Below are 17909 nucleotides of genomic sequence, written 5' to 3'. Positions count from 1 at the left end.
GACTCTTAGCAACCTCATGGACTGTAGCCCACCAGGCTCCTCCATCCATGGGATTTTCCAGGCAAGAGTACTGGAGTGGGGTGCCATTGCCTTCTCCGAGTTCAGTCGATCAGTTTTGTCCAACTCTTTGCGACCCCATGGACTGCAGCACTCCAGGCTTCCCTGTCCATCACCAACCGCTGGAGCTTACTCAAACTCATGTCCATTGAGTTGGTGATACCATCCAACCATCTCATCCTCTGTCGTCCCCTTCTCCTCCCACCTTCAATCATTCCCAACACTAAATGACTTGAGCCAAATGAGTAAGTGACAGCTCAGGGACTGGTCTTTGGGAGCCAAGCCTTTCCTGCCACCTCCCTCCCTCATGTGTGATTCCCTCCACGTCTGACTCAGGGCTCTCCTCTCTCCAGCACTGTGTGCAAGGCCACCAGTTGAATTCCTGGAGCCTAGGCAATGGCACCCCACTCCAGTACTCTTGCCTGGAAAATCCCATGGACGGAGGAGCCTGGTAGGCTGCAGTCCATGAAGTCACTAAGAGTCGGACACGACTGAGCGACTTCCCTTTCACTTTTCACTTTCATGCATTGGAGAAGGAAATGGCAACCCACTCCAGTGTTCTTGCCTGGAGAATCCCAGGGATGGGGAATCTGGTGGGCTGCCGTCTATGGGGTCACACAGAGTCGGACACGACTGAAGCGACTTAGCAGCAGCAGCAGCAAAGCTGCACAGCTACTGGGAAAGCTGAAGAGACCTTGTCAAGTATATTTCACCTTGATTCTTCTTGAGTTGTTGTAGAGATGCCGCGTCTATATTTTTGACTTGACTATGTCTGGGCTAGAAATGGTGCAACCAATGAACCCTTCTGGGATTAGGACAATGTGCCATTATTTTCTTCACTTTTATAATGTATAATCTCTCTAATCACTCAGACCCCATTCTGATCCTATCTCCATATAACCCCAAACGTGTGTCCTGAGGCTACTGTAGCATTCATCACCTGCAAGTAGCACAAAACCTGAACTGAAATCCCCTGACCATCTCAGGAGCTGAAAACTTCTTCAAAATTTGCACAGCACAAAAGTACTGACTAGAAGAGCTTGACAAGCAGAGGGCTACTGGCAAGGGTCATGACATGAAAAAAGCAAAGGCACTAGAGACTATGTGCGTGCTCAGTCACTTCAGTCCTGTCTGACTCTTTGCAACCCCGTAGACTGTAGCCCACCAGGCTCCTCTGTCCATGGGATTCTCCAGGCAAGAATACTGGAGTGGGTTGCCATACTCTCCTCCAGGGGATCTTCCCGACCCAGGGATCAAACCCCCGTCTCCTGCATTGTCGGTAGGTTTTTTTACTCCTGAGCCATCGGGGAAGCCCAGTGGCTATAAAACAATGCTATTTGTCTTGGAAACATTTTTATATTTATGAGATTGCCTGTTTCCTTGAGAAGTGATACATCTCCATCAAATTGAACAGACTATATCATAAAGATCTAAAACCCCAGCATTCCTAAACTTCCCGATGTCACACCCCACCCCACCTGATTCTGCTACCATTTGCTGCTCTGTTCTAGAAATACTGGGCTTCCCTGGTGACTCAGATGGGAAAGCGTCTGCCTACAATGCGGGAGACCAGGGTTCAATCCCTGTTTCTCAAACTGACATATAGAATGCGTTCACTTGTTCATAAAATGTGTTTGAAGTCAAGATGGGCTCTTTTTATAAACTTGTTGGTCTGTCCCCTCTCAAAAAAGAGTAGTTCTTTTTCTTAAAATGACTTATAATTTCTTTGTGCTAGAATCAACAAAAACAGGTGTCTCATCAGAGCACTTTAATGAGAAAGGATGATATTTATGTATAACAATTTTAAAGCAAACTTTTTTGGGGATGATATCAAATGCAAGTAGCCTACACAGAAATAACCAGCTGCACAAATGCATTTCTGATAATTCTCTCATGTCTGGTGTGAATTTGGTTAGGAGTCACACTCAGCTCAGGCTATCACAGCTTCAGAGCTATTTTAACCCGCCACTGAATTAAAAGAAGCATGACATCATAAACTGCAGTTGCATGTGTTTAGGTTATTTTACTGACTAAAATTCCTAAATTAGAAGGTAGAAAGATGCCAGAAGATCTCCAAGACATGTTGAATTTTAAAAGGAATGAAACTTGCAAAGAACAATATGTAGTGAATAATCTCATTTATGTTAAAATATAAAACATTTATCTGTACAAATGTATGGAGATGCATAAAAAGAAATCTGAAAGTACAGGCCAAAGGTTATAGAAGGTACCTCTGAACTACAGTTCTGGGATGGCAATGGGCTTAAAGGAAGGAAGTAAGCAAGAAGAGGCAGGAAAGGAAGGAGGGACTCAAGTCTTCAATTTTGCATTTTTTAAAAGAAAATATATACCTGTGTAACACTAAAAGGGGCTTCCCTGGTGTCTCAGATGGTAAAGAATTTGTCTGCAGTGCAGGAGACCTAGGTTCATTCCCTGGGTCAGGAAGATCTCCTGGAGAAGGAATGGTTGCCCACTCCAGTATTCTTGCCTGGAAAATTCTGGACAGAGGTATCTGGAGGGCTACAGTCCATGGGGTCGCAAAGAGTTGGACATGACTGAGCTACTCACACACACACACACACACACACACACAAAATACTAAAAAAGACCATAATGACATAGCCGGCAGTGTTGTTCCTGGTAGAAATAAAGACAATAGAAACACTCTCAAAACTTGGTAGAAATTTCACTTCGCAGCTACACTTAATATAGTTTAACCACTTACCCATAAGGAAGAGATTTAAATATTCACTGCCTCCCAAATGAACAGAATTCAAGGAGAAGGTGTAGAACCCCAAACACCCTGTGAACCAAATCAGCCAAAGAATAAGTGTCCTTGTTCCAATACTCCAGTCATAAAACAGTTCTGACAGGGTGTGCTTCTCAACTTGAGAGGGCTTATTACCAGCAGAACCATCGTGATCCAGTGACAAAATTTCTGACAGTTTACAGGGTCTCGTCCTATTCCACTTGGCCATCGTATCAATTACTTTTTGTGCTTCTTCATATTTTCCCCCTGAGATAAGCCAAAAAGGTGTCTCTGGGAGCATCCAACAGCACAAGACAAAGGGGACAGTCACGGAGGAGAGGACTATCTGATAGATCCACCAGGTCCTGACGAAGTAGCCCGTCAAAGCCACCACCATGGTTCCAAAAGCAAAAAAGGAATGCAAGTGGATGGACGCCCACGTCCGAGACTTCATGCCGACAAATTCTGTCACATAGACAAACACCACCACGAGATAGCCACTTCCAGACTGCAAAACAAAGCAGGGAGGGTGGGCCAGATTTAAGGTCACACACATAACTACTAAGGAGTTTGACCCTCTACAAATCACACCAGAAAGAAAAGAAAGCTTTGTTTTCTGAAACCCATATCACATTCATACAATGGAATTTAATCCAATCCATCCTTCTTCTTTAAACGTGTCCTCTCATCTCCCCACACCCTGTCTACTGCAAAAGGCAAAGCTTGAGTGGTTTTGTGTGATATAAATGTTAGACACTGCCTTTTGCTTCATTTCCTTTACAGTGTGAATTTACATCTCAGGTCCCTGCAAATATGTGTATTAATTTATCTATACATAGAAGAGCCTTTTTTTATTAAATCCTAAATTCTAAATGGGAAAAAACCATTTATATAGTAATTAGTGAGAAGAAAAAAGATTTGATTAAAATTTCATTTTGACATGCAACAACAACAACAACAACAAAAAACAGACAAATTGGACTTCGGGGAAATTCAAAACGTCTTTGCATCAAAAGACACTATCAGTGGAGTGAAAAGGCAACTTATGGAACAAGAGATGTGCAAATCATATATCTGATAAGAGACTAATATCCAGAATACACAGAGAACTTCTAAAACTCAACAATAAAACAAAACCTTACATGATATTTGGTCCTGTCAGAAACATTCATAAAACATTCAGTCCACACCAAAAGGTCCTGGAAATTTGGTCCTACCCAAAAGACCTATAAGTATATTTGGTCCAAGCCAAATGGTTTTGGATAAGATCAGATATCAACTACCTTTTGGCATGGACCAAATGTCTTATGGATGGTTTGGATAGGACCAAATATCTGCTAACCAAACAAACAATCAAATTCAACAATGGGCTTGGATTCCTCCAAAGAAAATACAGGAATGGCCATTAAGCAACGAAAAGATGCTCAGCATCACTAATCATTAGGTTAAATGCAAATCAAAATCATGATTTGATATGCCACCTCATGGACATTAGGATGGCTAGTATAAAATAAAATAAAGTAAGTGTTGGTGAGGATATGGAGAAATCAGAACCCTTATGCACTGTTGGCAGAAATGTAAAATGGTACAACCACTATGGAAAACAGTATGGAGAGTCCTCAAAAAACTAAAAATATAATTGCCTTATGATCCAGAAATCCCATTTTGGGAATATACCCAAAAGAATTTAAAGTGGGATCTCAAAGAAATATTTTTACACTTATGTTCATAACAGCATTATTCACAGTAGCTAAAATACGGAAGCAATCCAAGCTCCCATCAACAGCAATCCATCAACAGATGAATAGATAATACACAATGGAGTATTATTTAGCTTTAAGAAAAGAATATTCTGACATATGCTCCAACATGAATTAACTTTGAGGACATTACACTAAGTGAAATAAGCTAATCACAAAAAGACAAATATTGTATGATTCCATTTATATCAGGCCTAGTATCTAGAGTAGTCAAATTCACAGAGACAGAAAGTAGAATGGTGGTTGCTAGGGGGTGGCGGGGAAAGGAGTATGGGGAGCTACTGTTTAATGAATATAGACTTTCAGATTTGCAAGACAAAAAGAATTCTGGAGTTGGATGGTGGGGATGGTTGTACAACAGTATGAATGTATTTAATATCACTGAACTGTAAATACTTAAAATAGTTATGATGGTAAATAATATAATATGCATTTTAGAACATTAAAAAGAATGGAGGAAAAACTTTATTTTAAAAGCAGGCTTATATTAAATTTAACAAAATTCAGATTATAATAACACTATGTGACTACTCAGGGAATAAACAAAGAATGAAACAAATGGATTTTTTTTGTGGAGGAGGGTGGTGGTGAAAGGACTAGAAGTTCTACAAAATTATTTCACATTTGACTTTTATTAATATAAATTAAATCATAAAATTAATTTTTGAAAAATTATTCTGGGGTACCACTGACTTCCCCAAAGTCCTCTCTTAATCCTTTGATATTCAAATCATACTCTTTTGAAGGCTTGTCTTGTCATTATCTTTATGGATATCATTTCTTCAAAAGTTAATTGGTCTATCTCTACCAGGTCCCAGTTGGTCAAGGGATCTGTGTAGCATTCAGGCAGTTTTCTCCCACTGCTTTCAAAGACTCTTTGTAGCTTAGCATCTTTTGTAAGATCTGCAATTTCATTTTGCATCAGAGTTGGAAAGAGGTTAGCCCAGTAGCAGTAAGCAGAGAGGTGCTTGATAGGGATGACTGTATGAATGGTCAGTTGCACATTTTGAGCTTTTATTTCCCCATGCAACCTTGTAATTGCAAGACTCAGATAATGAAGCCTGATAATGAGGCTTCCCATATCGAAGAATCCAGTGGTTTGGTAAATTTAAACCTTCAAACACTACAAATTTCCCCTTTAATTCCTCACTAAGGTAAGCTATAACATCAGTCCTCAAGATATTTTTTTCAAGGCCAGTTCTTTCGGAGTTCCCTCCCACTTTTACCTGTTACTTCTGTCACTGGGTTCAAACAATCTATGCACAACTGCCTGAATAATTCCGAAAGACTCCTTGATCCCATTTGCACCTGTCACCTCCAGTAATAATACTCAATTCCTCACATCTACCCTGACCTCACCTCCGACACAGCAGTCAGAATGACCACTTCACCACTGAATTCACCGAACCCCTTCAGAGGATTCGCATTACCTTTAGGAAACCAGGCAAACCCTTTGTCATCTTACAAGGTCTGCCTAGTCAGCTCTCTTTCCTTCAGCCTCACCGTGCATTTCACCTCCTCTCTATTCTCCTGGTATGTAGACCTTCAGTTCCTTCACATCTCTGGGCCTTCTCACTTGCTACTCCCTCTGCCTATAAGGTTCTTCTCTCACCTATCCCTCAGACTAAAAAGACCCTGACTCTCTAGACTCCCCATCCCATCCCCCACTGTGTGGAGCCCCTCCCCCCACTGCTGGTCCTTACTGTCAACACTGTATGGATTTTTTACAATGGTCCGTCAGCATCTTGCCTTCCTGCTACACTATAGGGTTATTGAAACATCCTGGTCAGGTTTACTTAGCATGACTGTAGGTAGATCAATAAATATGCTGAGTAAATGAATCTGCCTGCATCTTCCCTAATCAGAATTGCATCACAAATATATTTCCCATAAAAACCAAAGGAAAGAGCCACAGAAAATTAATACCACGTTTTACAGAAGTATTTATTCTATGGGTGGCTGTCTGATTTTCTTGGCTCTGGAAATCAACTCAAGGTATTTCGCAAGACCAAGAAGATTTTAGAATTATTCTCTTAATTATTCCAAAAGAGGACTCCACACTCTCTCAAGACCTATCTTTGCCTCTGCTGTACAATCATTCCCACCAGAAGGTTTATTATCAAACCTCACCCTGAAGCTACAGAGTCATTTCCTCTTATTCTGTCCTTAGTGGAGACAGAACTGCTGGTTGTTATCTCTTGTGTTAAAAACTCTCTGCATTCCCCAAAATATTACACTTTTTAAAGATACAACACCTTCGAATCTCCTAAATTGTTTTTAATGCATCCTTCTATCCTTGACCATCTAAGTGTGGCTTCTTAGGGGCCCCTCCTAGCTGTTGATGAGGACTCCAAAAGAGAATATACCACCTTGCCCTTGGAGGGGGCACAGTGACCTCTTCTTCTGAGGTTGAAGTCCTTGGCTTCTCCCCACACCCTTAGGTCATCTGCTCCGGTGAGAGGGGATGCATGCCCTGCTCTGTGTTCAGCAAGATCACAAGCTCCTCCAGAAGAGAAAACTTCACTCTGTTATCCTTGAACAGTGACCTCCAAAGAGAATCGCTGTTGCTGCTGTGAGGTAGTGTGGAGCCTGTCCGGAAGCCTCGCTGAGTGTGGAAACTCCCTGGTCCACTTCCAGCAACAGTCAGCTTTACTCCATGCCAGGTACTGAACTGCAGACATTTCCCTGAATCTCAAGTGAGTCCTGGTAACAACCCAGTGAAATAGGTATTCTTTTCTACAGTTTACAGATCAGAAGTTAAGGTTCAAAGAGGATAAGGCATTTGCCCAAGGTCACACAGCCGAGAAGCCAATATATGACAATGCTGGAATTCAAACACATGCCCTTTCCACTGTCCTCTCCTGTTCCCCAGAACAAAAAGGTCTGAAGCTTTGTTTTCACCCTTCCTGCACATTATACAAATGACATTCTTAACAATATGCCTTAACTGTCTGTTTGGCTCATGCATACATTTAGACTGAATAACTGCTCAGAAGTAAAATAATTGGTAGCTATTATTTATAGTGGGTATAAACAATGACTTTTTTTCTTTCTGTCCCCTTGTGCTTTCCTCTCTTCCTCTTGTTTTCCCTGTCTCTTCTCTATCTTTTGCCTTACAGTATTGGCTAGAATGGGCTTCCCTAGTGGCTCAGAGGTAAAAAACACGCCTGCCAATGCAGGAGACGAGGGTTTGATCCCTAGGTCAAGAAGATCCCCTGGAGGAGGAAATGGCAATCCACTCCAGTATTCTTGCCTGGAGAATCCATGGGATTCTCATGGACAGAGGAGTCTGGTGGGCTATAGTCCATGGAGTTGCAAAAGAGTTGAACACGACTGAGCAACTAAACAACAACAACAGTTGGCCAGAATCCCCAGTAAAATGCCAACTGCAAGTGATGTCTCACAGATCCCTGCTGCTAGTAATGGTGGAATGTGGATCACATGTCAGGCACAGAATGTGGATCACAGAGTCAAATGAAATGTTTCAGCCTGCTAAGCAACAATTTTTCATTTAACAGCTTCCATTCTAAGCGTGCTGCTGCTGCTGCTAAGTCACTTCAGTCGTGTCCGACTCTGTGCGACCCCAGAGACGGCAGCCCACCAGGCTCCCCCGTCCCTGGGATTCTCCAGGCAAGAGTACTGGAGTGGGATGCCATTGCCTTCTCCAGGGCACTAATATTCTACAGAAAGACTTGGGCAGTGAACAAAGATTAGTCCTTGATCTCTATCTCACTAGATTCTCAATAAGCACAACTAAGAGAGTTAAGGTTTAATATAAAAATACTGCAGTGGAATTAAAGAGGCAAAAACAAACAAACAAACAGAAACCCCAACAACAACCCAACTCACGATAGCAAGAAGAAAGCGTGCGACTATGAAGCTGTAATAATCAAATGTGAATGCCGCCGCTATGCCAAACAAAAATACACCGGTGCTTGAGGCCCACAAAACAAGTCGTCTTCCTGCCCTGAAAAATAAGAATCACACAGTGGAAGGAGCAAGGTGTGGCTGCAACAGTTTAAAACATCCACTCTAATTCAAGAAAGATAAATTTTACCTATATTTTCAGTAGCTTATGTATTTGACTTATTTACTTTGGGTAAATCATGAGTTAACACACAATTTTTTCAAAAGGCCAGTTTTTCAGTGGCCAAGTCTCCACCTGAGCTGCGAATATACACACACGATCACTCTGGGTGGTCCCCAAAGGACCAAGGAGAGGGAAGATCTGTCCTTTCCCTGTCAGGACATGCTCTGTTACCTGCTGGGTCATCTTCCCTGCTGGGCTGGCTCTGCCCACCAAGGGGGAGGCAACTCTTAACAAGTCCCTCTAAAAACAGAAGTCTAGCGACATTCTGCTAGTAGAATAAGTTGCCTATTTGCTCTATATTTTCATAATTGGGAAGGGTATTTCCTTCTTTAAAAAGCAAACAAATAACAATTACATGCCTGCAGATTTAAAAAGTGAGATGTAATTCACATGATATAAAATCCAGTCTTTTAAAGCAGGGATCCCCAACCTTCAGGCCGCAGACCTGTACCTCCTGTCAGATCAGATCGGCAGCAGCATTAGAATAGAAATAAAGTGCACAATAAACATAATGCACTTGAATCATCCTGAAACCATCCCCCACCTTCCCTGGTCCATGGGAAAATTGTCTTCCATGAAACCAGTCCCTGATGTCAAAAAGGCTGGGGACCACAGTTTTAAAGTATACAATTCAGTGGCTTTTTAGTAGATTCACAGAGTTGTGCAACTCATCACTATCTAGTTCCAAGACATTTTCATCCCTCTAAAAAGAAACTCTGCACCCAGGAATCATCATTTCTTATTCTCTGTTCCCTCTGCCCCCTGACAGTCACAATCTACTTTCTGTCTTTATAGAGTTGCCTCTTCTGGACATTCTATATAAATGGAATTGCACACTATAAGACCTGGCTTATTTTATTATGCTTTCAAGGTTCATCCATGTTACTGTACTTCATTCCTTTTTATGACTCATAACATTCCATTGGAGAAGGGAATGGCAATCCACTCCTGTATTCTTGCCTGGAGAATTCCATGGACAGAGAAGCCTGGTGGTCTACAGTCCACGGGGTCACAAATGAGTCAGACACGACTGAGCAACTAACACACAATATTCCATTACCTGGCTATATCACGTTTTGTTCATCCATTCATCCCTAGATGGACATTTGGACATTGTTTCCACTTTTTTGGCTATAAGGAATAATGCTGCCATGAACATTTGTGAACAAGATTTTATGTCAAGTTATGTTTTCAATTCTCCTGGATATGTACCTAGGGGTGGAATTGCTGGGTCATATGCTAACTTTATGTTTAATTTTTGAGGAGCTGCCAAACTGTTTTCCAGGGTGGCTTCCCTAATTCTACCATCCCACCAATTTCTCCATATCCATACTTGTTACTGACAACACTTGTTATTAACTATCTTTTTGATTACAGCCATTCTAGTGACCAGGGGTATCTCACTATAGTATTGATTTACATTTCCCTAATGGTTATTGATGTTGAACATTTTTATATGTGCTCATTGGCCATCTGTATATATTCTTTGGCAAAATATCCATCCAAATCATTTGTCCATTTTTGAATTGGGTTATTAGTGTTTTTATTGTTGAGTTTTAAGAGTATTTTATGTATTCTAGATACTGGACTGTCTTTAGCTATATGATTTGCAAATATTTTCTCCCTGTAAGAAGTCCCTGACAGATCATTTTAAGGCAAAAGAATACAGTCCTGAGATTTCAAGCAAAAGGTTTGCCCATTGTGGCAGAGAGTATGTAAGCAAATTGGAAACTGTCAAATTCACAGCCTCAGCCTGCTCTGCTCCCACGGGCACTAGCAGGGATTGTTGGCCCTACATATAAAGGTTTCCCAATCTCATTTGAGCCCTGAATGTCATTTTAAACTATTTTCATCCATCCCTCTTCTACCCACAATGTTTTTGTTCTCTGTAACAGATGAGCAACTCTCTTGATGGTGAGCAGAGAACAGAGAACATCAAAGAGAAAGCTCTGCAATTTCCTGCTCTGCCCAGCTGCCAACAAGACCTGCTGCTGCCTGCAGCCTTTTTTCCTTCCCTCCTGTCCAGAGACACACACTCTTTTCTCTTCAAATACATTCTGCAATCTTTGTATTGGATCATGTCTCTTCCCATCTCCTCTGAGGCCTTATTCTACCAATTACTTCTACCAATTACTCCTCTGACTCCTCCCTTTCAGTTGAAGTCTCTTCTAGCCAAAGACAAGAACCTTCTCTGGATCCCCATCATTCCTGTAGCCACCTTGCATCTTGCATTTCCTTCACTGATGGACTTTCCAAAAGGGAGTATCTATCTCCTCGACTCCTGTTTTGCTCCTCTCCCCACTGACAACCCAACTTCCATCCTTCCCAGGAAGTTTATGAAGCAGAAGATTCTTAAAAACTGAAATGGTAACTTCAGTCACCAAATAATAACTATTTTACTAATAGACTCCACTTCTGTTGCAATTTCATTATTCAAACCCCATCTCCTGAAGGGGATGTGGGAGGTGGGGGGAAAGACCTGGGTCCTCCTCCCTTTAGGCTTCCATAGTGGAGAAGGCAATGGCACCCCACTCCAGTACTCTTGCCTGGAAAATCCCATGGACGGAGGAGCCTGGTGGGTTGCAGTCCATGGGGTCGCTAAGAGTCGGGCACAACTGAGCAACTTCACTTTCACTTTTCACTTTCCTGCATTGGAGAAGGAAATGGCAATCCACTCCAGCGTTCTTGCCTGGAGAATCCCAGGGACGGTGGAGCCTGGTGGGCTGCCGTCTACGGGGTCACACAGAGTTGGACACGACTGAAGCGACTTAGCAGCAGCAGTCTTGTCTCCATGGCCTTCACTTCTAATATGGCCCCAGACACAACAAAGCCCTGTAATTTTTCTTTCGACGTGTTTGTTGGTCCTATGTGACTAGCACACACTGAGGGCAGGGATTTCTGACCTAATCAGTTGTATTTAGGTTCCCAGTGCCCAGGACATGCCTGTAAAATTCACAACTATGGTGTCAAATAAATAAGTTTATCTCTGTGCTCTGGGACAGGCACTAAAAGTGTGGTCCATGTTCATACACAGACGAACTCTGCCTTATTTTAAGAGCTATATGTTCATTTTAAAGTATATTTTTTAAAAATTTGGTTGCTACATCACAAAATTTCATAGACATCACTGCATAAGGCCAGACTATCCTCCTAAAAAGCAAGTCTATTTAAAGAAAAAATGTTCAAAGTAATAACCAGTAGCTACTGAGTGGTTATATGTCCAAGGTACTTTTTCTGTGTTAATTTTGCAATAACCCTCTGAGACGAGTATTGTTATTTTCATTGCCAGCTTACACACAAGATTCTGAAATGCAGGTCAGGCAATGAGCCAAGGTCCACAGCTAATGGCAGAACACAGGCGGACTGTCTTCAGAACCCATCACCTTAATGTTATTTTGTGTCCCTAAATACCAAATCAGCAAAGAAGTACGTATTTAGATAGGAAGTATGAAAATGACTAAAGTTTTGAACATAATTCCCTGTCCCCTAAGACAATGAGATGAGAAAACGAACCCTACACTGATGGATGGATGAAACAATACAAAAGACTTCACGTTACCTGTCGGAGAGGTAGCCAAAGATCACTGCTCCCAGCAGGACTCCAAACATAAACGTGGGCTGGATCAGCCTTCCAAACCACTCTCGGTTACACACCAGGTCCCACTGGGTCACCACAGTGCTGAGCCACTTGCTTCTATCGTAGATGTAGCCATCCAAGCAAGGGAAGCTGCTCTTCTGGCCGCTGTACTCATAGTCCAGGCTCGACTGGTCATCCCTCCGGAACCTCTGACAGCTGGTAAGCTCCCAGATCTCCCCATCCTGCAGCTGCACGAGAATGCGATCCTCACGGCCTACGGAGAACTGGGTCCAGATGTCCTCCAACTGCCAAGTAGAGAGGTCTTGGAAAAGAACCTGACTCACATTGCCTGGGGGCCTACAGGTATGCTGGGGGGACACTGACAAGAACACAGAAGCCAAGTAGTGGATACCACAAGAGATATTCTGGAAGGCACATATAAAATAGAGGAATATTTGGTATCTGCAAAGAGAGAGGAAAAGAAACAAGTTATTATAGCTGACCTATGGGCTAAAACACACACACACACACACATAGGCAAAAACGGAGAAGGGTCTCCATTATGCTTAGCTTGAATAAAGGAATCAGTTCAGTTCAGTTCAGTCGCTCAGTCATGTCCGACTCTCTGCGACGCCATGAATCGCAGCATGCCAGGCCTCACTGTCCATCACCAACTCCCGGAGTTCACTCAAACTCACGTCCACTGAGTCGGTGATGCCATCCAGCCATCTCATCCTCTGTCCTCCCCTTTTCCTCCTGCCCACCATCCCTCCCAGCATCAGAGTCTTTTCCAATGAGTCAACTCTTCGCATGAGGTGGCCAAAGTACTGGAGTTTCAGCTTTAGCATCATTCCTTCCAAAGAACACCTAGGACGATCTCCTTTAGAATGGACTGGTTGGATCTCCTTGCAGTCCAAGGGACTCTCAAGAGTCTTCTCCAACACCACAGTTCAAAAGCATCAATTCTTCGGTGCTCAGCTTTCTTCACAGTCTAACTCTCACATCCATACATGACCACTGGAAAAACCATAGCCTTGACTAGACAGACCTTTGTTGGCAAAGTAATGTCTCTGCTTTTTAATATGCTGTCTAGGTTGGTCATAACTTTCCTTCCAAGGAGTAAGCGTCTTCTAATTTCATGGCTACAATCACCATTTGCAACCAAATCCTGTTAGGGACCTAAGAGGCATCCCATAACGACAACCCTATGAATATGACTGAGAAGGTAACATACATCATATATGACATACATTTTTATACTTCAACTCCTCCCCACTTCACAAATTCCAGTGCTCAAACTCGACACAGTCCCCACAAAGAGCAAACAGATTTTTTTGTGTGTGAAGTTTGTTTTGTTTTTGTGAAGTTTACCTGCCTGCCCCTGGAGGCGTTTAGGTTTGGTACCTAAGTAGTCTCATCACCTGGAGAGGCTTCCCTGCTGCAAAACTCACATTGTCTGACCACAGCTTCCCATCCTCCCAGCTCCCGAGCCCCTCCCATTGGCCCCATCCCCGGCACTCTTCGGGGCTCCAGCCTTTGGCGCCCACCAGCTTCTCTGGTTTACTGCCACCTTCCTGGCCTCATTCCTTCCCCAGCCAGCCTGAACCCCATGGTAGTCACTAGTTTTTTCCACAGAGCTGCACGAGTTCTCTATTCACGTTCTCCATTCACACCCAGTCCCCCCAACAGAGCACCTCCCCTGGCAGGCCTCTGAAGCTAGGATCTGTCTTCTCTGCCCCGCCCACAGGTGCTGAGAAGGTCTTAAGTACACTTTCAGTTCAAATTTCCCTTTTCCTGTCACAAGGATGTGCTCTGCTTAGTCTCTCGGTCATGTTTGACTCTTTGTGACTCCATGGACTGTAGCCCACAAGGCTCCTCTGTCCATGGAATTTTCCAGGCAAGAGTACTAGAGTGGGTTGCCATTCCCTTCTCCAGGGGATTTTCCCGACCCAGGGATCAAGCCCAGGTCTCCTGCGTTGCAGGAGGATTCTTTACCACCTGAGCCACCAGGGAAGTCACAGGGATAACTTCCTAAAAAAAAGAAAATCCTACTTCCTTAGGTGTCTAGCATTCTAACAAATCATTTTCTCCCTTATAAAGATTGCTGTCCACCAAGTGTCTACCCAGCCCAAGGCTCCTTCAGAACAACAGACTTAGACACAACACATCACTATGCCCACAGCCAAGAGAAACACTAATGGAAAAAGAATAGACAGGAAAACCAGAGGTAAGTAAAAGAAAGATGACCAGAACCTCCAGGAAACAGACCTATGCTATCTGGGTGACAGGTAAAAAAAATTACATTCAGTCCTAGATTGATATCATTCTATATAATAGAACATGCCTGTGTATGTGCTGAATCGCTTCAGTCGTGTCTAACTCTTTGTGACCCCATGGACTGTAGCCTGCCAGGCTCCTCTGTCCATGGGGATTCTCTAGGCAAGAATACTGGAGTGGGCTTCCACACCCTCCTTCAGTATCTTCCCCACCTAGGGATTGAACCTGCATCTCTTATGTCTCCTACATTGGCAGGCAAGTTCTTTAACACTAGCACTACCTGGGTAGCCCACAGTAAAACATAACTAGTATTATACCACTGTGGTTAACAGTATGGACTCCAGAACCAGACTACCAAGGTTTGAAGCTTGTCTCCGGTTACTTACCACCTGGGTCTTTTGGGCAAGATCCTTACCCTTTATGTACGTGTAAGTGTTAGATACTATGATGTTCATAAGATGAAGTCAAAAAAGAGCCTAAAAGGGTCATATGCTGCTGCTAAGTCACTTCAGTCATGTCCGACTCTGTGCGACCCCATAGACGGCAGCCTACCAGGCTCCGCTGTCCCTGGGATTCTCCGGGCAAGAACACTGGAGTGGGTAAAGGGTCATATACTGACTGAAAAAAAAAAAAGCCACCACCTATATCCATACATCTAAGTCAGCCACAGGCTCATCATTCCAACTCTGAAATTTTAAACTCTCTCTGTCTTTATTCCAAGATAACTCAAAGATCCAGGCTCTTAGTTCCCTCAACACTATTCCTGAATCTCAGTTTCCTCAATTCCCTCTGACATGGGGCTTAAACCGTGGAGAGTTTGTAACTTCAATACAAACTTGTATTTTGTATTGAACAACACGTAATTCTTCTTAGGTGTCCTGCTTTCCTCTTTTAAAGGTGATTTGGACAGTGTTTCCTCACCTTAGAAATGACCAGTGAGAAATGAGAGACAATTAGGGCTTTCTACTTAACACTGTCGCTAGGTTTCCTTAAGACTAGATAACAATACACGATAACCTCCCTCTCTATTTATAGACAATAAAGAGACCAATGAGAGTGAATGCCAGAGAAAATATGGGCTGCTATGATATGGTCACACTATTTTCACCTTTTGCTATAAGCATTGACATGTTACCCTTTTCCTTCCTATAAGTAGCTTTCCCAATCTACCTTTCCTACCAGAATGGGGACTCAGGTAACAATAATAGTCATGATTTATTGATAACTTACAGAATGATAAGATTTGCATACTCTACTGTGACTGGCTAAGAGCTGTCTCCCCAGACCCATTCTCCCTTTCTCCCACCACACGGAGCTACATCTGACCATGTGGGTGAGGACACGGAGCAGCGGCCCCAGATGCTGTGGATGGTGGAGTTGCCTCACCCACTTGGGTCCCTGGATGACACCATGGAGCACAACTGCCCTGGACAGTTACCAGAAACAAAATCCAATTGAGGGGTCTCTTTGTTACAGCTCCTGAGTATGGTGATTAATCCCTAAAATACATGGGGAAAGAATGGTATTAGTAACTACTACCTCTTAAGGTTATCATGAGGATGAAATGAGAGCTGCATGTGGAGTCCTTATAACAAACATGTGTAGTACTATCATTACCCCTATTTTACAGATGAGGAAGTGGTAAGTCAAATGCGCAAGACCATATAGTTAATACGTGGTAAGCCAGGATTGGAACTTGGACATCCATTCCCAGAGCTGATTTTGTAATCCCTATGCTATTCTGCTTCAAGGAAGATAAGATGAGATAATAAATGAAGGACCTGGCTGAATCCCAGGGTTGCACTCAGGAGAGCATCTAGTTGACAGCATGGGCTGCGGAGGCCAATGGACATCCAACGACATCGAATTCTGCTCTGCTACTAAGATTTGTGATTTAGGTGCAAGACCTGGTTTCCTCATGTGTAAAATGAGAGTGATTACCACTAGTCTCAAAGGGCTGCGGTGAAGGTAAAAGAAGGTAACATGTACAAAAAACTTAGGACAGAGCCGGGCACAACTGAACATTCAATAATGCAGGTATCAGGAGGAAGTAGGGGAGAGTTGGGGCCTCCTGCCCCTTCCCGGCCTGCTTCACCACTCTTTTCTTGTGGACACTGGGAATCATAACCAACATCTGTGCAACTTTTCACCCTGGAGAACAGCACAGCATCAGCTCTTCATCACGAGCCTGGAAGGGAGCTAAAGGCAGGAATGATTATAATTCTCACTTTGTGCATAGGAAACTGAGACACAGTATTCCCAGGGTCACCTTAGCAGTGAGTGGCAGGCCAGGATTCAGACTGAGCCCCAAACCTCTGGATCCACACTTTCTATGGCTCCTCGCCCAGCTACCCCTTCTCCCAAAACGTTCTGGGTCAAAGTAGTATTCCAAGAATGAATGAATAAATAAATGAATGAATACACTTTAAATTTTTTTAATTAATTTGACAAATGAAAAGAGGGTGACAATCATACAAAGGTCAAACCTAGGTCCCACCCTGCAGTAGCTGTGGGTCCTTGACCCAGCCTCAGTTTCCCAATCATTAAAATAAGGATTCACCCCCACCCCTTTGTAAGATTCCGCACTGTGTAGTTGGCACATACTAGGTTTCCATAAATCGAAAACACACACACACACACACACACACACACACAGAAAAAGAACGAACAAACTTTAAACGGTTGTTCCTAGAGCAATTCAATACCTGCCAGGCACTGAAGGAGACTCTACCACGGGTTGGGGCGGGACAGCAGCCGTCTGGGGAAGTGAAAGAGGAGCCCATATGGCAGATAAGAGAAATGAGCTGCCAAGAACAGGCGTTCCTCCTGTGACCTGGCTTCTGCAGCCGGGGCTTCGGACTCCGGCACCGGCAGAGGGCGCGCCGGGGGACCCCGCACACACCACTCCCGAAGCGAGCCCCCAGCTCCCGCGGCTCGCTCTGGGGGCGTCCGGCCGCCAGAGTTCGAGAGGATCTCGAACTGGCCCTGGTCCGGGGCCAAGAATCAAGACCCAGGCCTCCGGACTTTTCCCGGAAAGGAGGGGTGGGGAGATGTGTTCGGATCGCGAGCTCTGCGCGCGCAAGAACCCCACCGCAATGGAAAGAAACAGACCCCACCGGCGCCTCCACCCACGTGGCTCCGGCTCCCCCGGCACCGTCCTCCCTCTCCACCCCTACCCCATCTCCCTACCTGCCGAAGTGCCCCACGCTGTCAAAAATCAGCTCCAAGTTGCTGGACCCCATGGTGCCGCCGTGCACCACGCTCCGAAGCGGGACGCGCCAAGCTCGCCTAGTGCCGGGGACTGCGGGCACAGCGGTGCCCTGCCCCGCCCCGCCCGGCCCCCGCCGGCCCGCCGGCCCGCCCCGGCTTTGGCGTCTCCCGCGCGTCAAAGGGCTCGAG

The 17909-nt window shown here is 44.0% G+C and overlaps 1 protein-coding gene across 1 annotated transcript in view; it reads right to left on the bottom strand.

The window, feature by feature from the left end:
- SLC22A16 (solute carrier family 22 (organic cation/carnitine transporter), member 16) overlaps window positions 1–17809 on the bottom strand; it is a 35108-nt gene extending 17299 nt beyond the window's left edge. Inside the window, exons 1-4 of the mRNA XM_010856615.1 lie at window positions 17700–17809; window positions 12216–12695; window positions 8416–8533; window positions 2783–3314 (exon numbers count right to left, since the gene is read on the bottom strand). Of these exons, the coding sequence (XP_010854917.1) occupies window positions 2783–3314; window positions 8416–8533; window positions 12216–12695; window positions 17700–17752 (1183 nt within the window). The 5' untranslated portion in view covers window positions 17753–17809. The remainder of the gene's footprint in view (window positions 1–2782; window positions 3315–8415; window positions 8534–12215; window positions 12696–17699) is intronic.
- Window positions 17810–17909: the final 100 nt, after the last annotated feature.

Source organism: Bison bison, unplaced genomic scaffold (genome assembly GCF_000754665.1).
Source record: "Bison bison bison isolate TAMUID 2011002044 unplaced genomic scaffold, Bison_UMD1.0 scf7180017864373, whole genome shotgun sequence".
Lineage (NCBI taxonomy): Eukaryota > Metazoa > Chordata > Mammalia > Artiodactyla > Bovidae > Bison > Bison bison.
The sequence above is the reverse complement of the archived record's forward strand: the minus strand, read 5'-3'. Positions and strand labels throughout refer to the sequence as shown.